The sequence below is a fragment of the Thamnophis elegans genome, chromosome 2 (assembly GCF_009769535.1).
Source record: "Thamnophis elegans isolate rThaEle1 chromosome 2, rThaEle1.pri, whole genome shotgun sequence".
Lineage (NCBI taxonomy): Eukaryota > Metazoa > Chordata > Lepidosauria > Squamata > Colubridae > Thamnophis > Thamnophis elegans.
In genome coordinates this window covers 114,842,631-114,868,197 of record NC_045542.1, presented here as the reverse complement: position 1 = coordinate 114,868,197, position 25,567 = coordinate 114,842,631, and the positions used below count along the sequence as shown (strand labels likewise).

The following is a 25,567-nucleotide window of genomic DNA, read 5'->3' as shown; positions in this document are numbered from 1 at the left end:
AACACTATGCAATACTACTCAATGTATTTTACATTTACTTTAAAGCTTTGCTCTCTTACCTTCTGTTTCTGATTTGGTTCTACCAGACTCTCCAAAAGGATTTGTACGTCTGTCAAAAAAAAAAGGTATCAAATCAATGTGTAACAGAATTGCATGCTACATTAAAAGCAGCAATAAGACTGAATGGTTGCCCAGGAAGTTCACATACACCAGTGAATTTTCATAATTTCAGAATTATTTGAGATATCTTATATAAAGAACTATATTTTAACAGAAAACTGTATAAACCACCCATTACAAAATTACATGTACTGTAATATTGTTTGGAAAGTTATTTAATTTTATCTGCTTCTGAAAATATAAACATATACTACAAAGTTACTGAAACTCATTAAAACCAAATCACTTTAAGAGAAACTGCAGGCTCTCCTGAGGTTAATATATTAAAATTATTTACATATGAAAAGTTACCATTTCAAATATAGTTTTCTGAAAGCACTGATGAGATATTAATCATAATCAAGAGAAATATGCTTATGCTTAGCTCTCAGCACAGCCATTATTACTCTTTACATTATACTTGTGAAAATTTTCTAGGCTTCCAATATGTAAGCAAAGAAAAGCTTTATCAAAACATTATTCAAATGAAGAACTTAAGATGATCCATAAAATACAAAAGGTCGCAATAGTATTTTTAAAAAAATATATTTAATTTTATATTTTCACAATGTAAATCTTTCACAAAATCATTGTATTGCACTAGAAGCTTTCTAAGGGACTTTACAATTGTCTAAGCTATAATGCAGGATTGATCAATATCCTTGCAATGTGCCCATCTAATCTTATATGTCTTCAGCATAAAATGGTCACCTCTCTCACAAGGCAGCCTGTCTCATTTGCAGACACTTTTTGGGATCCATTTGATCAGAATTATTATAGCTGGCAAATCTCTTGATTGCACTCAGGCATACTTGCTATTTAGTCAGCTCATGAGAAATCTGGTGAATACAACAACGCTCAACACTTTTATAGACTTCAAACTGAAGCAATCTGCTTCTTTTTCAGAGTGGCATTCGGTAGATCTCTTCACAAGTCTATCATGGATGCTGCATCTTTATATTAGCATTCACAGAAGATCCTGAAAACTCTGAATTAGTTTTCTTCAGGCATTTTACATGCATGCAGTATCTACACGAGTAAGGCAATCTCATGCCCTCACCTTATAATTCTGGTTGCCTTTAACACAGAGGATGATTGTGCAGAACAATCTCCACTATCCACAGATGTTCTCCATGTATTTTAGAAACTGACTTTGAGGGGGTAAGGTTACTCACTCTAATAATCTGCATTCACATATTGATAAGGTGTAGTAGCCTGGTATTTGGAGAGAACATTAATTGAGATACAGAGGAAGAGAATAGGACATGTGTACTGTGGGTGCTCAATGGCAGAAAGAGAGGTGAACCCTGGTTGCAAGAGAGCATGGATACAACACAAGAAGAAAGTAAAGATGAAGAGAAGCATGGCTGGGGAAGTGAAGTTCAAGGAATGCAGAAGAGGAATATGATGCCTGAGGTGAAAAAGATAGATAGTAAAATGGACTTGAAGACTAGGAAGAGTTTCAAAAAACTTACCACTTAGTAAATGCCTGGGCTTTGGAGGACAAGGAGTCATGGGAGCTTAATGATTGGATAGCTTTGGTTTAATAGACTGAATGACTGGCAACACCACCACAATTGAAAGAGGGTATGGTATTGCCAGAGGCAGAAGACATAAATTGTCTATTATAGTATAAAGCCCTTTCTCACTTGGGTTTTCATGACCATCGGATCCAAGTGGATTTTTGCCTGCCCAGAAGACTTGGAAACAGGACTTCTGGTTAGACGTCTCCTAATCCTGAAATCACTTGCCCTCCAAAATTAAAATGGCCCTTTCCCTGTTGATGTTCCAGAAAGCAGTGCAAACAGTACTTTTCCAGCAAGTCTTCAGGACAGAAGGAATTAGTATGTGAACAGGATTAATCTGTTTTGAATTAGATTTCTCCTTACATCAAACTTTCATTAGGAGTAACTGGGGTTAATTAATTGGAAAGTTTCTTGTCATTTTTACTATACCAAAGACTTGCCTTAATATTACAATTAAGTATTCACTGGTCCCTAGTATCTGACTACTTTACTGAGGAACAAACACTGTGTACTCAATCACTAAATGATAATTATAAAATATACTGATGCAAAATGGAAGCTCCAGTGAGATAGAGAAGGGACATAAAAAGAACTGTGGACAATGGACAATTTATCTTCCTAAGAGGTATTACTCTAGAAGCCTAGATAATTTTCACTCACCTTTTTTAGCTTAGGAAGAAAGCCATCAGAATGCCTTCACCACCTGGGTTGCCACATTTCTCTTGAGTTTCCAAGAGGAAATACCCAAGTTGCTGGGGCAGGCAAGCAAGCAATAGGAAAGGAAAATATACTTTTTAAAAAACAAAAAACAAAAACAAAAACTGAAGAATGCTCAACAGGGCAAAATAAGTCTGCTACAAGAAATAAAACATAGAATCTTAAGCAACATAAAAGTTTCCCAAGTCGGCAATATTTCATTTTTTTTTGTTTTAATGATCAGCTCATGCAGGTCTAAAAATCCAAGTATCTCAATGGATTAATCTAATAAAATACAGACAACCTGATTCCACCCAATTCCCTTGTATCCAGAAACATTTTAACATCAGATAATGCCCATCAGCTTTCACTTTTAATTAGACCTCTGAATAAGTCTGAAGTCTTTTGCTGAAATCTCTAGTTAAAAGGAAACTCTGCTTAGGCACAATCATTGTTAAAACTGGTTAAAGGGAATAAGAGGAGCTTAAATTTGTGCAGGGCTTTGAGGGTCCTGAATGAAAGTGAGGGCTCTACCCATAATCAAGGTTAAAGCATGATGAATATTATTCTACACAGGTTATCAACAGAGGTGTAAAATATTGAGGGAGATTTATTTCTTGTATTTTCATTTTTGTAATTCTCACCTGCCTGACTGGCCTGGAGTTTTTATTTGACCAGGCTGGTCTTCACTTACTGGAGAAATGATATCAAATTGTATAGGTGTATCAGGTGCAACGATTGAGTCCAAGGAAAGTGCAGACAATGATGTTGAATCAGATCCCAAAGATCCAGTGCTACTTGTACGATTTGTGGGAGGCCGAGATTGTCTAAAAAAAGTAAGAAAAGTAGGAAACATCTCAACCATCTTGATTATCTCTTGCATTTCGGCAGAGAAGAACTGATCCAATTCAGAAGTCAAAGATTTTCTTACAAATAACAAAAGGTAAACTTTTATCCAAACAATAGAATAGTCTCGACTAAATAATTTGAAGACAAATGCCTTATTGAGAGCAAACGTGAAACAGAACATATCATGAATACATCTAAAACATGCTAACAAACTGAACACTCAAGGTCATCAAAATGATCAACTAAATCTAGCAGGAATATTTAAATGCAGCAGCAACAAAATTTCTCAAATTAATATAAATGCCCAATAAAACTTCATTTTTTATTGTTGATTTATAATTTTTATTTTATAATTTCTGATGGTTGTGGCTTGAGAAAAATAAATTATGTAGGACAAATAAGCTAGCTATTACTGTCATTTTAAATTTCGAAGCTTTAATGAGACAAAAACTAGAAAAAGCAAACAAGTGCCTAATTAAAGATCAGTGATTCCCCTCAGATTATTAAAATGAAATAGTAGGGAAAACCGAGCCAGATAAGTTACAAATAGAAACTGAATGATATATAGCTGAAACCAGAAGTTACAAGAGCTGTGTCAATAGTAAAGTCATGATTACTGTTCTGTTCTACAGTATCTACTAATGTTCAAATGATGTAAAATTATTTTGCCCATACATATAATAATCAAAGAATCATATCATATCACAGATTTCAGATTTAAAATGCTATGGGAGAAACCAGGAAACAAATAACTTGGTATTGATTGTGCAAGATCCACTAGAGATTGAACCCATTGAACATGTTATGAGGAAAATTAAAATGTTTGGAGAAATGGCAGATTTAAGAAAAAATAAACCGAAGACAACAATACTGACTAAGAACTTAAAGGTGGAAGATAAGAAGAAATTGGAATTTAAAATTACTTTTAAAGTTGTGAAAAAGGTACAGGACTTGGGAATGTTTCTTGCTGAGGAAAATTCTAAGCTTTACAAAAATAATTATGGTAAAAAATGGAAGGAGATGAAATTGGATTTAAATAGATGGTAAAATTAGATTTGTCATTAATGGGAAGAATTTTAGTAATTAAAATGAATGTACTATCTAGAATGTTATTTTTTGTTTCAGACTATACCTATATTGATTAGAGATTCCACTTTCAGTGTCAGAAAGATGTATCTAAATTTACTTGGCAAAATAAAAAAGCAAGAATTAAATATAAGCTGCTACAAGGTTCTAAAGATAGAGAAGGCCTGGATTTGTGGAATCTTAGATTATATTAATGATGCTTGTTGCCTGGTATGGTTAAAAGATTGGATAACTTAAAAAAATTCAAGGTTATTAGACCTCAAAGGTTTTGATTTGAGATTTAGGTGGGATGCCTATATGTGGTATGACAAATATATAGGATGTCACTCAAGATGAATCTAGAAGATGAATACTTTAAAGAGTGTATGGTAAAATGGATCAAAATATTTGGGTGTAATACCATGTTTCCCCGAAAATACAACCTGTCTTGAAACTAACGCCTTACCACATTTTTCGCGTGGGCAAAAATATAAGCCCACCCCTGAAAATAAGCCCCCTGGACAACCCTCCCCTCCGCTCACTGACCTAACGGTATCCCGAAGGTGCCAAGCCGTGGGAGCGGAAAGGCGCTCACGTTGCTTGGTGCCTTCAGGATACCGCTAAGTTGGGGAGTGGCGTTCTATCTGGCCGGAGGGGGGAGTTGCCGGGTGGCTGCTCCCTTGCAAGCGGGCTCCCGAAGAGCCGGGCACAGCCTCAGGGGCGAAGCAGCCATGAGGTGATCACACTCACGAGCAACCATCCGGCAAACCCCCTCTCCAACCGGGCAGAGCGCAATTCATTGACCTGGGGGGTATTCCTAAGGCACCAAGCCATGTGGCGCTCTGCCCGTCCCCAGCTCCCGCGACTTGGCACATTAGGGATATCCCCTAGGTCAGTGCATGGAGCTCTGCCTGGCTTGAGAGGGGGGTTGCGTGAGTGCTTGTTCCGCCCCCAGCAAGCATGCCTCCCAGCCTCACCATGCCCTGTGCCAGCCGCTGCAGCACTCTGAGCATAACTTCTTCTCAGGCTTCCAAACTCCAAAACTCGGCTGCCGAGTCTTCCAGCAGCGGCCGCTCTAAGAGTGCGCTCTATGGTTGTGGGCTGGCTGCTGGAAGACTCTCTGTCCGAAAGATTCTCTGTCTGGCAGCTGGCTCACAACCATAGAGTGCATTCCTAGAGCAGCCGCTGCTGGAAGACTCAGCAGCCAAGTTTTGGAGTTTGGAAGCCGGAAAAGAAGTTATGTTCAGAGCGCTGCGGCAGCTGGGCCAGGGCATGATGAGGCTGGGAGGCATGCTTGCTGGGGGCGGAATAGGCGCTCGTGCAACTCCCTTCTCCAGCCGGGCAGAGTTCCATGCACTGACCTAGGGGGTACCCCAAATGTGCCAAGCTGCGGGAGCCGGGGGGCAGGCACAGCACCACGTGCCTTGGCTGTGCCTGTCTCTTTGAGAGCCTGCTTGCAAGGGATCAGCTGCCTGGCAACCCCAAAATAATAAGCCCTCCCCCTATAATAAGCCCAAGGCCATATTTTGTAGGGCAAAAGAAAATAAGACCCTGTCTTATTTGGGGGAAAACATGGTATAATACTAGATAAATGGGAGAATGTATGGATGACAGGACTATAATTCACATTAAATTATAGTTTGAAAGAAAGCTTTAATAAAATGATTTATCGTTGGTATTTGACCCCAAATAGAGTAGTGAAAATGTATAAAGGGATTTCTAATAATTTCTGGAAATTTTGTCAAAGTCCAGGTTCATTTTATCAAATGTAGTGGTCTTGCAAATATTTAAAAATATACTGCATACACATATCAATGGCAATGCAAAAAAATATTTAAGATATAAACATTAATGAAACCTGAAGCTTTTCTTTTATAGGTATGATGGACAAGTCAATTGAGAAACAATTTGGAGTACTATTCCTTCAGATGGTGATGGCTGAGAGGATTGTACTTGCCAAAAAAAAAGAGATGCTGACTGTTGAAGAATGGATTTTGAAACTGACTGAATTTGCTGAGATGGCAAAATTAATTGCTTTGATTAGAGATCATGGTCTAAACACCTTTATAAGAGACTGGAAACAATTAGTGGACTTTCTACATGCTAAATATAATAACAAATGGTTAACAGAGGGATTTGAAGATTAATGTAATGTTTAGCTCAACCTGTTGACTGCTTTTTTTCTTTCTTCTTGTATGTATGTATGTATGTATGTATGTATGTATGTATGTTAGTTAGTTAAATTTAACCGACTACTGTTTTCCTTTTTTTGTACACTATTTTTGTTAGTTGTAGTTGTTAGGGTTGAACATATGTTTCTGTTTTGTTTCATTTTGTTTCTTTGTTTTACTGTTTTATGATAAAACAATAAATTTCAAAAATTATTTTACCAAATATAAACATGTCTTTTCTGCTGTTTGGTGACTTACATATTTGGCCTCATGCTTTCATGTCTCTGCTGGAAGGAAGGTGAGGGAGTGACGGCCTCTAAAGCTGACTGATTTACACGTGCAGCAATTTCCTATATTGTTAGAAGAAAAACAATTTTTTTTTTTCATTTAATTAGATCTAAAAATAAATGAATATATGAAGATTTTTAGTAAGCACTGCAACAAATTGAGCAGACATACCAAAGTGATTTTTTTTGTTAGAAATATGAATTTATGAAAACACAGCAGTTAATCATTTTTATTGAGGAACACTGCTAAGCATAGTCTGGACTAAAAATCAATTATTAGGGGTCTCTGGGCAATGTAACTTAAATTTTCTATATTCATCTGCCATGCAGAAGGGGCACTGCAGATAGAAATTGACCCTCCTCTAAGCAAGTCTTCATACCCAAAATCATTCTTCGTCTAAATTGGAAGAAGGCCTTTAATGCCAATGGAAGCTTTCCCAACCAAAAATGTAACCATGTAAACATTGATTTCCATCCAAGAAAGAAAGAAAGAAAGAAAGAAAGAAAGAAAGAAAGAAAGAAAGAAAGAAAGAAAGAAAGAAAGAAAGAAAGAAAGAAAGAAAGAAAGAAGGAAAAGACACAAAGACAAGAAATTTGGGAATGAAAGGAAAATGATATAAAGTCATATACACGTGTACAAGAAACAAAAGAAACAACATATATACAGTTGCATATTTTACATGAGATACAAACTCAGGATTGAAAAGCTATAATAAAATAAAATCCCATCTTCCACCGACCCAATCTTTATTTCTTCTTTCTCTTTCTCAATCATTACATTCTCTGTAGTGCAATCTTTTTGCTCCATTAAAATGTAGATGCAGAATTAAAACCAATTTTTCTCTCAATCTGCATAAACAAAGAATTTTAATCTCTCTATTTATTTCAATATTCCAATGAGCTCTGGAATGAAATGTTTCCTCAAATTTAAATGTAAATTTCACATCTAACAGTATTTCATCTTTTGTATTAAAAGAGTACAATCACATTACCTCTGGGTTTTCGGTGAGGTAAATCTGTTTAGAGATATTGTTTATTGTGCATATCCACTGGAAAAAAAGTTTAAAATATAGTTACTTTTTTGCTCATTATATACTTTGAATTTCTATATTATTGTTAAGAGATTAAAAACATGGTAAATGCTTTAGTATGGTCAGAAGAATAACTTTTATCCTTGGAAATTAACAAAAATAGGTGCCAGGTTATGATTTTTTCAGAGAAGTAAATCTCACCTTGCCCTTAGCCTGTACCTCTCCAATAACAAATAATTTAAAAAAATACTTAACATGTTAACAATCTTTGCATGCATAGACTAAGTTAACAATAAGCAACACACAAGACAATTAGTTTCCAAACTACAGAGCAGGACAGAGGAAACTTGTGACTTTCCAGATGATGTTAAATTCCATGTTTCATGCAATTAGTCATATTTGCTGAGCCTGTTGCAAGTTGTGGTTGTACAACTTTTAGAGCAGATCGTTTCTCCAACACTACCACAGAAGCGAAAGAAAAGTTCATGCAATTTTTTTTAAAAATCATCTTTAAATAAAGTTTCATTTGTCTAGCTGAATTTTTCCTCTTGATTTTTTTAAAAATGATTCCAATAATAGAAGTGAGAAACCACAGGGTTGCTAAATGTGAAATAATCCACACAATATGCAGTTTTAATACTAAACCAGCAATGTGGCACATTTGAAATTCATTTCCCTGCATTAGTTACTTAGCACTGAGAGCAGCAGGTTTCAAACCTATGGTATTTTAAATTGCCTTGTTACAGCTAATGACAAGGTGAGAACTTTCCACTCTGCCTTTCTTTTGGCTTGAAAGCTGGCACAATTTTCCACTATTGAAGATTCTCAATTTCATGATAAAGTTGATGCCTGAATTGAAATCTACCTAAATGTAAATTTCACCACTATACTGCAAGTCATGAATTGCTTGTAATCTAAATTCTTTTTTCTTTATGGGAAAAAACTCCTCTTCTTGTGAATGAAAGCGTTCAGGCTACAAACCATATAATGCTTTGGCAGTCTTCACCTTTTCCATGTCATCAGCATATAATTATTCTGCTCTTTAAAACTGCCGATAACTAGCATCACAAATTTAATTTGGAAACCATTTACAGGTAGTCTTAACTTACAACAGTTAATTTAGGGACGATTCAAAGTTACAATGTCTCCAAAAGTGATTTATGAACATTTTGACACTTATGACGATTGCAGCATCTCTATGATCACATGATCAAAATTTGGATGCTGTTTCCTGGAGCCATGTGACCCTTTTGCGACCTTCTGACAAGCAAAGTCAATAGGGAAGCCAGATTCAGTTAATAACCCTGCTACTAACTTAACAACTGCAGTGATTCACTTAACAAATGGGGCAAGAAGGGTCTTAAAATGGGGCAAAATTCACTTAAGAACTGTCTCACTTAGCAATATAAATTTTGGGCTTAATTGTGGTCATAAGTGAAGGATCTGTACAACCCTGTACAAGCATCATATTTTCTTAATGGCTTTCCATTACGGCAATTGCCTTATTTTATTGCAGAATAAAAGAATGGAATCTGATGGCACATTAAAAGAGTGATCTATTTATTGTAAGAAAGAAAGGCTTTCATTAATTAGACAGATTTGTCAGGTTTGGGAAATTTTACTCCTTAAAGCCTCCCAAAACATTTATTAGTTTCAATAATCATTCTGTTAAAAAGCTTACTTCTTCGTAATCTTTTCTGCTCTCAGCTTGCAAAATTGAAGACCTGTTGGACCAGGAAATAAAAGAAACAAATTGAATTATATTTCTTAAACAAACCCAGGAAAAGAAATGTTCATCAAGTTGTTGGATTCAATTTGTTGATACATGCAATTCTTTATACACTATACCATTTGTACCTTGCCAAATCTCAAACAGAAAAACCCTGATGGACATTGCCCACCTATAATATTTATCTTTGCATTGTGGAACTCAGCATATTTCATTTGAGCTACGTTCTAGGGGCAATTATCCATTGATAGAGATAATTTATGTTATCTGGGCTTGTCTTTTGCTAACCTCTCTCAGTAAAAACCAGTAAGTGCACAGAATGAGAGGGAGATATCCATATTGTGTTTTAGGCTGAGAGGAAAACAGGCAATCAGAAAGAAAAAGCTGGCAGACAACTTTCCTCTCTAAACTGAAAACAAGGATTGAAAATACCATTAACATTTTAGAAGGAAACTAAGTACACAGTAGACAGGATTACACATTAAAATCTAAATACAGAATCTCCTTCAGCTAAATGGGCGGCATACAAGTTTGACAAATGAATAAAATGATTTTAAAAAGCAAAATATATTTAGATTGCCACCTAGAGAGCAGGATCAAGTTCTGATTAAGTAAGTTTATTTAAAGTAATAGAAACTTGACCTGCCAAGTTTTCAATCTGGGAAAGACAAAGTTTTATTCCTTCTTCTCTCCCACCTTTCAAGCAAAACTGAAGGGTTGCAGGAAAAACTTTGTTCCTCCCTTACTAAAAACATATGTAAGAAAAGGTAAGAATACAAACTTTTTGCCATCAAAAGATGTTATTTGAAAGCAGTATCTTCGGTCTTCACAATCCACAGCCATTACTGAACAATTGTCTATATCCATTACCAGCCCTCCAGCAACTTCACCTCTTCCTTGGCTCATTAGGTTTCCACCCTGTGTGAAGTAAAACTGTCTGTCCCAACTGGAAGACACCAGTCCTGTTTTACTGAAGTAAGAAAAAAGAAAATCTGACTTAGTCCAACCTAGCAGCAGAAAATCTCTAATGAAAAAATTATAAGCTTTGGACTGGGAGATAGTTTCATATAATTGAATGCAGTTATGCATAGATTATTTTGGTTCAGCAAGAAATACCAAGAGAGAATATAAAACAGTACTTAACTAAATTTCTCAACATACTGTTTTATCAGCAAAATACTACCGGTATTGCTTTCTCTCCATGTTTATGTATGTGCGCATATGCGCACACTCACACACACACAAAGACTCCTTGTTTTGGGCTTTAAAGATAGCTTTAAGGCCACTTTACATTCTTACTCTACAGCACACCTGTACTCAAAACACAGGAAACAGTGTCTACATTCATACAGCAAAGATGTAACTTTCATACAGCTCTTCTCGGATGTTCAAAGATACAAATATATTTGCCAGATGGTGCAAAAACACTTATAGAATAATATTAAAAGTATGGGTAAAAATTATATTATGTCTGCTATTTCCATCACTAATCATTTCAAAAATGAAATATTGTAATGCAAAAATATTTTGGGCCAGGATTCAACAGACAGGATTCGCACAGGATTCAAAAAAGTAATTGTCAGATCTGTTAGCTTCAGCTTGGCGTCTTGCTGGCATCCTGCCATCAAAGGACAAGGGTGAAGAGATGGGGACAAATGGGCCATAAACCTGTGTGTATCTATTGTGGTAAATAGGGAGGGGGGTATGACAGCTGAGGAAGAGTAGATCTACATGGAACCCGTTCATGCCAGACATCTTCAAGGTCGTTTACCCTGAGCATGGAAAGTTACCAGCCGAAACATCTCAGTGTTCCCAATACATCTCAGCGACATCACATTGGACTTGGACTGGTCGTGGTGGGGAGGGACAGGGAATGAAAGAAATAGTTTTGTGTTGTTGCATGGAAAACTCAGATTCCCCCTGACTTTACTGAAACCAGCATCTCTTATTAAAAGTTTATTTATAGGCCGCCCTTTTCCCTGAGGGGACTCAAAAGTACCTTTCACTTTAATCAAATGGAGTCAGGGAATCAGACTGGGGCAATAATATGGGCAAACAAATTTTATTTTTTAGTGCGACTTTATTTAGTATCTCCTGCTGACCTTAAGTTCACTGGTGGAATTGTTGTGAAGATGAAATAGCGGAGATCACTAGTGCTCCTTTGAGCTTTGGGGAGGCAAGAACAAACAAATAAGTCATTGCAATCCAGAGACAGATGCAATCCACTTTTAAAGCTGCATCCTTTTTAAAGAGAAGCTGCTGTAACAAAAATAATAAATGAAGGAGCAGCTGTTCTCCCAGGTGTATATATCACTTCCAAGGTTTCAAGCCAAACTACCCTGAGACAAGTTAAATTATAATACATTGTGACATGAAACCTCATAAACAAGATCATGGATTTAATGACAAATCTGTACTGTATGCTGGTTGGTACTGGACATTATTTTGAATCTTAAAACTATTAACAACCAATAATTATTTTTACATACAGGACAGTAATCAAGGCCCATGTAATTTATAACCCAGGCTATATTATAGGTATCAGAAATTGGTTCTTACTTTCTTGCATTTAGATAACCAGCCTTGCGAGTAAGGTTTCTTTGGACCAAAAATTTTGTAGTATCAGGATCTGGTAAATAAAGTTGATCACTGGCTATTTCCAAATCTTCTATAGTCTGTTGCATTGTCTCCACTTCATGATCCATTTCCCTACGAACGCTAAAACCATAGTTTTTTAAAAAAAAAAATATTCATAGTAGCTAAAATTAATGTTTTAAAAGAAAGAGCATTACATTATAAAAAAAAAATGAACTTACTCCTGCACACTTGTCCCGATATTTGTTAAAAATTCTTCCAGCTGTTCAGAAAGGTTTTCTGAGCCCATCTTAAAGAAGTTAATCTTTTAAAAGAAAATTCAGATACTTATTTAGTTGGAACTTATAGAATCTTAGATATTTCCATATTAATTGTCCATATCACAACATACATATAATTAGTTAGGTTTTTCTATCAACAAATTACATTTACATGCTTACTTTTCCAATAGATATTAACCATTTAGTACTTCTGCTTAATTTGATTGAATTTATATAGCTGCCCATGCCACAAAAGGTTTATGTTCCAGTTTGATATTATTTTAATACTTTGGATGCTCAAAATATTTTAATGTAGTATTCCAAAATCTCCCCTCCACCATGCATTTTGTAATTTACCTGAGCCTGCATATAACCTAGTAAGGGTTCCAACATAGCAATTTTCTTCTTATACTGCAGTGTATTTAATGCACAGAAGTAATGCATCATAGTCTGATGTTGTTTTTTCCGAGAAGTATATACATCTTCTGTAACTTCATATTTGACCTTTAAAAATGTAATTCAAAGCAAGCAGTTTACTATTAAAAGGAACAATTTCCTTACAATTATGTGAAAAAAATCTAAATTTATATTTTTTTTCCAAAATACATTTTTTCTTCTACTCATCTTCTGCAGATTTGCAATTGTAAATACATCTACATGAAAAGTTCTTTTTAAAATAGTCATTATGATGTCACATGAGAAATAGGTTTTGTTTTTTTCCAGGGCACTGTGTGAACTGCTTGGCAAAATATATTAAATATTACATTACCAAGGGAAGGATAGGGAGGGGAAGGGAGGGAAGGAGAGAGAGAGAGAAATGCAGCACAGCTACTGCTGAGATATCTCACTGAATAAAGACACTGATAACACTGGACAGGAACATATACTACATATATTTCATTGAAGATTAGCTGCATTCACTAGGATTATCACGTAATTTTTAAAATAATTGAAAAGCAACATAGACTTTTTACACTACTATAGCATGAGTTCTAAATGCTGGATTAGTTTCACAAACCTTCTCATTTTCTCTTTTTTTTGACAGTCGACTATATCTGGTAATTGCAGCATCATGATCTAAAAAAACAAGTTTTACAATATTTAAATAGTAGCTACAAACATTACAAGCGCTTAAAGCAAAAAGCAACTAAACTTCAATAAAGCAGTAATTCAGGCAATTAGGCTAATCTTGCTTTTTAAAATATCAATACAAGCAAAAATCTGTTTCCAATAATTTCAGAAATGTTTTTATCATTTCAAGATAAACAAAAACTATTATCCTGAAGCACTGATTATATCAATAAGATATCCTCTTTTTATAAAGTCCCATTAGAACAAGAGCTTACTCATCATAATTTTTCCCCAATTACCTTCTATACAGTTCTCTAAGATTAGTTTCCCTTTAACTTTTAGATTGAAAAAGTTTTTTTAAAACTAGCAAAATTAGTCTCTAAAGACAGAAATCTCTTTATAAAAAGTTAATCTTGACTGTTTATAATTTTATAATCATGCAAAATCAAATAAAAAATAAGCCATGAAAGTAATTTCTAAAACATACTTTACCATTGCTGGAGAGCTGGAAAACCTCTTTCAAAGTCAGAATTTCTGAAACAAATGTAAGAAAATGAGCAGTGTTACTATAGTTCTGCTGCTTTAATGCAAGATGAACAAAATTTGATTCATTTATTATAAGTCTTCACTGGCCTACATTTCAGGGACCATATGAATTGTTTTGTAATGTAAGGTGAAAATAATTCCCTAAAGTTATGGAATTGTATCCAATGGTTGAGCTATTTCTTCCTCTGTTTTCTCCTACGCTTCTCTGAGAATCCTTTCCATAAAGTCAGGGGCTCTCTTTTAAATGTCATGTCATTTGAGATAGTAAACTTGCTGTGGGAGAACTCTTCACCTAACTATATGAGTTTTTTTGAGGGATTCAGGAGGTTTGGGCAGAGAAATAAGAAAAATTTTCAACAACTAAATGCAGTCCATAGGTCAAAACAGAATAGTCGTACAATTCTACTCAAATTTAAGCCTATTACTTCAGTAAAACATACACAAGGTTACAGTTTCATATTTCAAGAGGATTAATACACATAGATTACTAATGCATAAGTATTCAACTCCACTGAACTCAAGGGACTGGAGCACTACATTCTGTTCAAACATATTGTATAGGCAGAAATAGATCCCTCCCTCCCTCCTTGTTCTCTGTTCTCTACTCATCCAACTTTTACTTTTTTATTATTGTATAGATGTATACTTATTGTGTTCTTTTTCATTGTTTATTTTATTGTTCTGTTATCTTACTACTGTTCTGTTTGTACTTTTTATTTCTTCATTTTTATTGTTCTTTTATTTATTGTTGTAAAAATAGGCAGCAAATAAATTTAACAAATAAAATAAATAAATGGAAACAAGAGGTCCCTCAAATAACCAGGCCCATGCCATAAAGGGCTTTATAGCTGGCAACCAGCACCTTGAATTCCTCCTAGAAAGCTACTGGCAATCACTGCAGTTTGTGGTTGCAACATGAGATATCTATTACTGTTTGTGCCACAGTGTTTTTTATCCATTGTAGTTTCTGGATAGTCTATATAAGGGAAACTTCATGCAAAGCACACTGCAATAATCCAATCCTGAGATAACCAGGATATAAAGAGCAATCTGAAGGGCTCCTCGTTGAGGAAGGATGCAAATCAAGAGGTGATATTCAGCAGGTTCTGACCAGTTCTGGAGAACTGGTAGTGGAAATTTTGAGTAGTTCAGAGAACCAGTAAATACCACCTCTGACTGGCCCTGCTCCTATCTATTCTCTGCCTCCCAAGTCCCAGCTGACCGGGAGGAAATGGGGATTTTGCAGTAACCTTCCCCTGGAGTGGGGAGGGAATGGAGATTTTACAGTATTCTTCCCCTGCCATGCCTGCCAAGCCACACCCACCAAGCCAAGCCACACCCACCAAGCCACGCTTAAAGCAATAGCAATAGCAATAGCAGTAGACTTATATACCGCTTCATAGGCCTTCAGGCCTCTCTAAGCGGTTTACAGAGAGTCAGCATATTGCCCCCAACAATCTGGGTCCTCATTTTACCCACCTCGTAAGGATGGAAGGCTGAGTCAACCCTGAGCCGGTGAGATTTGAACCGCTGACCTGCTGATCTAGCAGTAGCCTGCAGTGCTGCATTTAACCACTGCGCCACCTTGGCTCTTTAAAGAACCGGTAGTTAAAAAAATTGAATCCCACCACTGATGCAAATGGCATACAAAATAACCTGTGTAAAGTTTCACCTGGGCACAGCAGATGAGCAGGAAGTGGGAGTTCAGTGAAGTCCCCCCCAACTGAGTACCAATCTTAAATGAGGAAATACAATTCTTTTCAAGGACAGTGATGGAAATGTCTCCACCAAAAGGTCCATTCAGTCTATTTTATTTACCCCATTTTTCAGTCCCTAAGTGGATGGATGGATGGATGGATGATAGATAGATTGATTCCTTGAGACTGCTGGGAGTTGTAGTTCAGCAACTTTTGCAGGCAATCGCTTATGCATTCCAACTTTTATCATTCCCTTTTGCCTAAAACTGTTTTCAATGTGACAAACATTCTTAGATTTGCACTAGACTTCAGGAGGCCACTATAGATGGAATATATATTAACTATTGTTATACAAAACATTGTCCAGCAATCTGTGATCTTTGTGACAACAATTATTGTACCTTTTATATCTCTTTCTTTGAACTGTGTGATAGGAAACATCATGGCATCTGCTAATTGAGTTGATAGTACCGCATGACAAGAACTGAGCTAAGAAGAAAAAAAACAAGTACACAATGTTCCCTAAAATATAAACATTTTCATATTTCACTGTTGTTACAAAATAAGAAAAAATGTTAACTGAAGGACGGGCTGAAGAAGCAGTGGATCCTGGCATTTTTATATCTGTTCTTTTTTTGCAGAAGTGGATAAAAAACAAAATATATATTGTTTAGCACTATTTTTATTTATTTTTTTATTATTATTCATTATTTAGCATTATTTTAGTCTAATGTAATAATTTATTACATTCAAATAAGACCCAAAGAAGGCGACAAACCATGATATAATCCTAACTTTTAGGCAGAATAAATCTGCATTTTGATATCTCCATTAAGAAAAGGTTGGTGCCTGCCATTAGGATTATGCCATTCAAAAAATGGTTTGTTGGGACCACAATTAGGAAGCAAGAATGTATTTGGAAAAGGTCCAGGCAAGCTCTTCCCTGATTCACTAGGGTATAGAAAGAAGAGGAAGTAAAATACAATCAAGCTTGCAAGGTTCTATTTTTATAAACTAGCCCAATAAACTATTAACCTTATTCTCTTGTATAGTTGACTTTCTCGCCTGGTCTACCTAGCATGACTGACAGCTTGCAGGGTGTGAAGGTTAAGGACATCACATGTCATCTGTAGAACCTGCTTGATAATGATGCAGAAGAGGCAGCAATCACAGCCCACACTAGCAGCAGTGACATTGGAATGAATAATTAGCCAGTTCTGGTAGCCAAATTTAGACTCCTAAGTAGAAGATCAAAACCAGGAACAAGAGAGCAGCCTTAGAAATGCTGACCATAATACTATTTTATATAGCATACAAATGGAAAGCTGCACTATCTGCAAACTCTAACACTATCATGTTGACTACAAAAGAATCAGTCCTCCCGAGCTCATTCATGGCTCCTGTCTGAACAGCAAATATATTTGAAGTTACATCTTATATACTAAGTATGGACTGTTCAGAAGTAGAAGCCTTTACTCATTGTTACTCATGCCATTGTCACTTTGTGAGTGGATTATCCTAATGATCTATATATAGGATGGCAACATTTTCTGAGTGCCACAAAATAAGATCTTCTGTAAGGCATTTGGGGAGTAATAAGATTATGTTACCCTGAATAGTGATGCCTCAGATTGATTGGCTATAATGGCATTATTTCTTTTTTTAAGTCTTTGATATAAACTACTATAAACTGTTTAAAGTCTTTAGAAGTGGAGTGATATAAACATTGCATGCATGGAAAATAGGCTGATAGGTTTTTAGAAAGGAAGACTTACCTCATCTATCACTTTGGCAAACTGCTGAAGAGTAGAATTCATAACTTCATCATCACCACCCAGAGGAAAGCGCTACCAAAAAAACCCCCCACCACTTTTTAAATTCTGTATTTATTGATTTTTTTTTCACTCTAAAAAATCACCGTAACATTGCAAAGATCTAATAACTTATACAAATTTAACATTGTTAGAAAATAATAAAGAATCTTGAAGCACTGTAAGTTAAATTTATATATATTGCATTGCTATATTTAAAAGGTATAAAAAACACCTGTTGGCCAGGAGAATTGTGCACATGCAGGCATGCGCACACACATTCACATATCTACAAGAGCTAGTAAATCATGGTATTAAATTATGACTACTTTGATAAGAAAAACATTTGTCATTTATGGCAGTTTCAATTTATTTTTATCTGTTTTCCCCTTTCTGCGTTTCTATTTGTTATTTTCTGGTTTGTGTTGTTATGGACAAACCTTTAATGTTTTAATCAGACCATGCATGTTTTAATCTCTTATTTCTTTGTAAGCTGCCAAGAGCCATTTGATTGTTGCAGGGTAGTTAAGTAATAAGATAAATAAATTCTTAATAATAATAACTGAACAAAAATAAAATTGCATAGGCTTTATAAGAATAAGAAAGTGGAAAAAAGAATGAATGTAATTTCTATGTGTTAAGCTACTGTTAAAACATATAAGTGGAGTTTATAGAAGATGCTACAAACTAGGCAAAAACAGATTATGTTAGTCTGTAATTAATTTTCCATAATGATCCAGTCACTATCGTGATATGTTGTAAAAATCAGGCTGCCATATTAACCCATTCAACTTGGATCACAACATTTTCATTTTATAAGAGGGCTCTACCTGTTTCTCATATTCTTTTAGAAGCTTTGAAGTCAAATGTGTTGCCGCACTGAGTTCATTCTAAAAAGAGAATTTATCCTGATTTTAAAAAGATTTTTCAAATATAAACAACAATAGAAGTACAATATAAAATAAATTAATCAGAGTTAAACAATGTTTCTTTAACTAAATGTATATGCTTTTTGTAACAATTATAGTTTCCCATTTTAAAAATGGAATGATTTATTACAAAGTCATAGACATACACCCTTTTAAAACAGTAACCATAGATTTAGCTAAACAAATAAAAATTAATCAAATTCCCAGAATTATGACTGACCCATTACTCATAATAGAAAATAATATCACTTTCTCTTAGAGCAAAAATTAAACTGCAGTAAAAGATTTGGAAGTAAAGTCAACAAGCAAAAAGAAGAGTGCTGCATATCTGTAGGATTCTTAATCTATGCAGACTATAGATTTAAAATTACTTGCAGAAGAGGGAAAGTTTTTTAAGAGTAAATGCAAATGTAGGTTTTCTTGCAGGAAGCTGAAGGGAGGCCACAAATTATCAACATTATCTTAAACTTGCACACAGCTTAATGATAGGCTGCTTTTGTGAAATAAAAAAAATCCTTTTTATGACATATCCTGGGAGATATATTCAGCATAAATCAGTTTATTAATTGGTTTACCTGTTGGGCAATCATAAAGGTTGATTGCTCAGGAGGTAAACTAGACAGTTACAGTTAGGCTTAAGGTGGGCTTTCCAATTTGATATCAAATTTATTAAGAATCTGTCCAATTAACCATATTATACAATACATGTAATAACTTAAATTGTTGCATAAAAATGCTTGCATCTAAATATATTACTGTTAAAAACTTCTGAAGAATTTGTAAGTTATTTGTTAATGTTACTTGTTAAACAATTAATATGGAAATATTAAAGGAAAACTGTATTTTTCTTTTTCTTTTCATTCTTTTTTTCACATTGACTACTAAAATCCCCGGAGTTAAAATTTTGGTTCCAGGTAGTCTTCAATTTACAACCACTAATTTAGTTACTGTTCAAAGTTACAATGGCACTGAAAAAAGTGACTTATGGTCATTTTTCGCATTTATAACCATTGCAGCATCTCCATGGTCACATTATCAAAATTTGGACGCTTCACAACTGGCATATATTTATGACGGCTGCAGTGGCCGAGATCATTTTGCAACCTCTGAAAAGCAAAGGCAACGGAAAAACCACATTCACTTAACAGTTACAATGAGTCACGTAACAACTGTGGCAAGAAATGCCATAAAATGGGATAAAACTCACTTAAAACTCACAATGCTAGCAAATGGAACTTTTGAGTTTAATTGTGGTCATAAGTTGACAATTATCTGTATAATCGCATCAGTGATAAAAATTTGGAAATATGATTGAAGGTTAATTAATTTCTGCATTTTACAGTCAAATTACCTGTGCATCATAAATTCGATGCATAGCTTTATACAGCTGGTTGATATATCTGGAAATTGCAGCAGCATCTTCTTCAAATACACCCAGTAAAGATCGTGTCTAAAAAGAAATATATAAATTTTATAATATTGCAACCACACTATTTTAGCTACATTTAACAAAGTTCCATTTCACATATAGGTAAGACAGAATCAGAATTCAAAACATTTCTATCTGATCTTTGACACATAACTAAAAGTTACCTGGCAAAAAGCAATTTTTAATGCACATCATTAAAACAAAGTATGCTGGCAGAGTAACAGAATACTTAAATTCCTTTCAGTAAAATAGTTCATTTACTACTCTTTTTATGACCAACAGTGATAGGGAATAATAATTAAATATTTGAGCTTTATGTTTTTGCCAGTTATAAAAATTTAATACTATACAGTTTAAATCTATTTTATATTGAACTTGAAATCTAGATACAAGATAAAATTTCCTTTGAGTCAAGCTCTATACTGGTTACCACAGAGAGATGTCAAAGTTGTTTTCTTAGCTAAAATAAATTCAAAGAATATATTCTCTAAATGATAAAGTATAATTCAAGTTAAGCTTTATAATCTTAAAATATCATTTAATGCTGGCTTTTCAAACTGCTCCTCACTAACTTATGTGGAAACTGAACAGTAAGAATAAGAGCACTGTTCTTTTATGAATGGATAACTGGCTATAAATACTATAGAAATGGAAAAGCTAAAAGAAATCCTTCCAAGAATCTAACAACAGTTTATGGAATTTATATTTGTATGGATAGAATGAATACTCAATTAATTTTCTTTTTAAATTCTCATTAACTAATTGATAATGACTCAAGATATTAAGTATATTTTGGGAATGAATATATATACTGTGTATAACTAGTTTTTTAAAGCTTAAAAAATCTTATAGAGGATAGGAACCTCAGGGTTATATGAAATTAAAAAAAACTAAAGTGTCTCTCTTTAAAGACAATTTACATTTCCAGTGATAAGCTGACCTTCAGAAGGCCATCCTTTTAAAATATTTGGGCTGGCTACTCTAGGACACAGAATGCTGAAACAGAGGGCATACAGATAATGTAACACAGAGAGCTTTGCTAAATAATGTTGGCTGGAATTTCCAGGGATAATGGTTGTCCCAATTATGGAAATTACAAAAGACTGATTAGATACCATAAACTAGTTTTAATGCATTTTTAAATTAATTATATTTGTAGAATTACAGGAATTTCCACTTCCTTAAAAGCAACAGAACAGGGATGCAAAAATCCAACGAACAATAGATTGCATCAAAGAGATAAAAAGAACTTTACTTTTGCAGCCCAGATCTGAAATCCCTACCAGACAAGCAATCACATTAAAGTAGGTAGGATCTAATAAGCAAGAACATCACTAACTAAACTTTTGAACAAGTGCAACAAAGGTAACATGTATTTACTACTGCATCTATTAACTGAAAGTCTGGATTTAAAAGTGATTAATATTAATATGATGAATAAATCAAATAAATTATCAACAACGATCAACGCAAATGTTAAATGTTTTTCTGGAATCCTTCAAATTCCACTAAAGCAAAAAAAAAAAAAAGCAGGGAAAGGTTCCTTTCCTGTAGAGATCCCATTGTTGAATCTGAATTGTTGTCAGCAATGTGTTAACTTTGCTCTCAAAGAGTGTTTTAAATGGGCATCTTAAAAAAAGGAGTTGTATGCATATTTATTAGAAGTAATATCTTTAAATGATCACTGTCACTTGTAGGAGAATATGCTATTAAAAACTGGATATTAAAATATTCTCAAAAATGGGAGACTCTAAAGATTAATAGAAGAAAGATGTAAAGAGTTTAATATCATATAAATTCAGGCCATTATACTGGTATATTTTTAAAAAATGAACTCGATCCCACAATAAAGATTATTTTGCCAAAGCTGTATCTATCTTACCCATCAATATAATTGCTATAGCTAAGATCAAAACTGAAAAGTGATGCTCATATACAGTGTACAACAGCAGATTATAGGAAGTTTTTAAAAGATTTTCCTACTTCTTGTTTTTTGTAGCAACTGATGGGATTACTGGTCAATACAGATGGTCCTCAATTTACAACTGTTCAAAGTTTCAACAGCGCTGAAAAGAGTGAGTTACGACCATTGTACTATTCCCATAGTCACACAATCAAAATTTGTCTCCTTGGCAACTGACTCAGATTTATGACAGTTGCAATGTCCTGGGGTCACATGATCCCCCTTTGCAACCTTCTGAAGTCAGATTCACTTAACAACCATGTTACTAATTTAATAAATTGATTCACTTAGCAACTGTAGTAAAGAAAGGTAGTAAAATGGGACAAAATTCACTTAGCAAATGTTTCACTTAGCAACAGATATGTTGGGCTCAATTGTGGTCATAAGTGGAGGACTACCTGTACTTCATGGGAGTATGAAATAGACACAGTACCAACTTTTAATGTATAAAATTATTCTGATGTGTTTCGAACACCACTATTTATTGAAGAAGTATAACACAAATGAAAAATTTCAGAAGAAAACAGGAATTCATAATCGTACCATATATTCAATCCTCACTGTCAAACTATTCACTAAGGCTGCATTACTATTACTATTAGTCTTCTCATCATTCCTATCATCCATTTTCCCACTTATGACTGCAGGACTGTAATTTTGTTGCTTGTATCCTTACATTTATATTGATATTGATTGTTTCCTGATTGCTTATTTGTACCCTATGACTATCATTAACTGTTGTACTTTATGATTCATTATAAAAGCATCTTGTCTTTTTAAGTACACTGAGAGCAAATGCACCAAAGACAAATTCCTTGTGTGTCCAATCACACTTGGCCAATAAAGAATTCTATTCTATTCTATTCAAATATGCTAATGCCAAATAATTACAGATACTAGCAAAGGCAAACTGGTTTCTTCAGTCCTAGCCAAGTTTATTCATTCTTAAATTGGTACTTCAAAGCTACTGACAAAAATCATCTGCTTAAATCTGGGCGAAGAAGGGCGCGGGCAGGGAAACCGAGGCAGCCACTGAAACAATTTACACACAACGCAAGGAACAAAAACAGAGACGGCCCTTTTATATATATATGGCAGTGGCTGCCTTATATATATATAACGCTCCCTGAACTTCGGTAGAAAACAACTGCTATCTTTTACAAACACACAGACGAACAAACACGCGCGCGCACACGAACCCCGCAGAAAACAGCCGCGGCTCCCACCTCTTGCTTCGCAACCTTTTTGCAAAGGAACCCCTGAGCTTTTCCACGCGAGATCACGCCACGCACCTCACACCTGGCAACACCTGCACCGGCCCTGCCGGCTTTAAAGCGGAGCCCTGACCTCCCCCTCGGAGGGACCCCCGGGAAAGAGGCATCTTCTCCCCTCGCCGGGTGGTTTGAGCCCTTCTCGCCTCTCCCGGGGAGCGATCACGGCGGCAACAGGCTGTTTACGGCCTCCGAACCGCGGCGGGGCGAAGCGAGCTACCTTCCCAGGTCTGGAAAGGGGGCAGAAGGAGCCCGGCTCGGCCATCCTCTCCCTCCTCCGCCCCCTGGTACTGCGCTGGGTCCCCTTCCTCACCTGAGGACTGTCTTCCAGCGCCTCCTCGATAGGCAGCTTGTCTATTCCAGGCATGTCGGCGGCTGAATCTTCCCAGGCCAGGCCAACCCCCCCTCCTCGCCGCACCCAGCCCGACGGCCCTGTTCCCGCCTTCCCCCGCGCCTCCGCGCACCCCGACAGGCCCGCTCCGCTCAGGAAATCCCGCCTCGCCGCTTCCCCGCGGCCGCCCGTCCGGACAAGGAGCGGCCGTCAGCGAGGCTGTGCGCTTTCCTATTGGCTGGAAGGGCGGCCAGTCTGGCTGGGCGAAAAAAAAAGAGGAGAGTGTTTTTTCGGCCCCGCGGGGTTCTGGTGACGGGGGCGGGGGAGGCGGAGATTGAGGGGAGGGTGTCACTTGTGGGGCTTTCGCCCCGTCGGGGGGCAGTTTCTGTGGGGCAAAGGCTTTTGCGCCCGCATATGCTCCAGGTGGCACTGCACCCTGATCTCCGCTTCTGTGCGGGTCATCCCTATTGTGCCGTGTTGTCATGGTGCCATGATTCATCTAAAATTGTAGAGTGGGAATTGGATCTCATAAATATCAAGATGGCAATGAGCTCATTTAGGGCTGATTGACAAGGGCTTAGTAACCCGATTTAGAGCAAGTGGCAATTCAAGGACTGCCGAGTGAGAATACTTAAGTGGATATTAATTTACTTCTTCAGAAATAATCTGAATCCCCGCTTGAGTTTTCCATGCTTGTTAATTCTCCCCCCCCCCCGGTTGAATTGGTTCTGGGGGGGGGGAAAGCCATACCTCATTCTCAATTTGCTTACTGACCCTCTGCAGTGATATTTGGGCCTTTGCAACTATGTCCCAACTATAGGCAGATTTTTTAAGGCAACAAAGACTTATGAAGGAACTATGGAAATGTCCACTTTATTTGTCTTAGATGTAACTGTTGCCCTTAAAATGTCCCAGATGACTACCTCCCAGTAGATATGCTTATCATATTCTTTGGGTATTAGGTTGTGTGAAAGGGACACAACATAAGTTAATAGCTGGCAGCTTTTCAGTGATTTTGGTGATGGATAGATTAGGCAACAGCAGCAAAATCAAACTTTTTTTCTACTGTTATTACTATTTAAACTGTGGTGTCTACTTTCTTTGTAATATTCTTTTCCTCTCTTACATTAGGGTTGACTTTAGGATTGATTTATTTTTTACTTTATCTTATCTTTATTTGTATGGCTGCCCACCTCACCAAACAACTCTGGATGAGGAACAAAATTTTAAAAATGAAAGTAATTACAATAATACAAACATTAAAATGCATAGCAGCCAAGACTAAATCTCTCATCAAGAAGCAGATTTGTAGTTTATGTCAGCCTTATTCCGCCTTATTGCTTCCCTGTTAATCAGGGAAGTCTCTAAAATGGTTGGTTAATGAGCACATTAATGAGAACCAGTTTGGCCCAGTGATTAAAATACCAGGCTTGAAACTGTGAGGCTGAGATCTAGGCCTGCATTAAGTCATGAAAGCCAGTTGGGTGACTTTGGATCAGTTGTTGTCTCTCTGCCCAACTCACCTCGCAGGGTTATTGTTATTGGAAAAATAGGAGGAATGAGTATTAGGTATGTTTGGTGCCTTGAATAAATATAATAAAGGCAGGGGGAAATAAATAATAAAAATAATTATCTCTCCTTCCAATTCATTATCAATTGTGCACTGTTTAATCCAAGTTTATTGCTTATTGCATTTTTCAAACCTGAAGGGGTTGACATTTTGGGTTTATGGAAATAGACTTATAACTGATGATAAATTTAGGGTACATCTCTGTTGGAAACTGCCAGCCAGGCAAGGGAGTGGGATCAAGTGAGGAGTTAGCCTTGAGCCTGTGGCAACTGCAAGAGACCTATGACAACCCATCCATCATGCTCAAGTTCCATAGAACTTTATCTCTTTGTTCTCAAGGAAGGGAAAGCAGTCTGGGGAGATTCTTGTAGTATAGGCAGAATACAATAAAATACTTAGATCCGGTTGCTTGTGACAATATCCTAAATTTCTGGAAACCTCAAATGGACACATCAGGGTCAGACAATGAGATAAGCCATAAACTTTGGTTAGAGAACAGCACACAGTGGGAGAGGGATGGTAGTATGTATATGTGTACAGTAATTGAACTGTTCAGCTTAATATGCTGTAGAGCTTAACAT

The 25,567-nt window shown here is 36.0% G+C and overlaps 1 protein-coding gene across 2 annotated transcripts in view; it reads right to left on the bottom strand.

Annotated features, from left to right (window-relative positions):
- APPL1 (adaptor protein, phosphotyrosine interacting with PH domain and leucine zipper 1) overlaps positions 1 to 23,520 on the bottom strand; it is a 35,521-nt gene extending 12,001 nt beyond the window's left edge. The window contains exons 1-16 of one of the 2 annotated variants that reach the window (XM_032209538.1): positions 23,399 to 23,520; positions 19,774 to 19,872; positions 18,324 to 18,383; positions 17,458 to 17,529; positions 16,084 to 16,171; positions 13,932 to 13,973; positions 13,387 to 13,445; positions 12,726 to 12,872; positions 12,330 to 12,412; positions 12,073 to 12,231; positions 10,295 to 10,483; positions 9,466 to 9,508; positions 7,746 to 7,802; positions 6,725 to 6,816; positions 3,026 to 3,208; positions 60 to 109 (exon numbers count right to left, since the gene is read on the bottom strand). In XM_032209538.1, coding sequence (XP_032065429.1) covers positions 60 to 109; positions 3,026 to 3,208; positions 6,725 to 6,816; positions 7,746 to 7,802; positions 9,466 to 9,508; positions 10,295 to 10,483; positions 12,073 to 12,231; positions 12,330 to 12,412; positions 12,726 to 12,872; positions 13,387 to 13,445; positions 13,932 to 13,973; positions 16,084 to 16,171; positions 17,458 to 17,529; positions 18,324 to 18,383; positions 19,774 to 19,872; positions 23,399 to 23,452 — 1,477 coding nt within the window. In that variant the 5' untranslated portion in view covers positions 23,453 to 23,520. The remainder of the gene's footprint in view (positions 1 to 59; positions 110 to 3,025; positions 3,209 to 6,724; positions 6,817 to 7,745; positions 7,803 to 9,465; positions 9,509 to 10,294; positions 10,484 to 12,072; positions 12,232 to 12,329; positions 12,413 to 12,725; positions 12,873 to 13,386; positions 13,446 to 13,931; positions 13,974 to 16,083; positions 16,172 to 17,457; positions 17,530 to 18,323; positions 18,384 to 19,773; positions 19,873 to 23,398) is intronic. The other variant, XM_032209539.1, reaches the window with a different exon arrangement.
- Between the last annotated feature and the right edge of the window lie 2,047 nt (positions 23,521 to 25,567).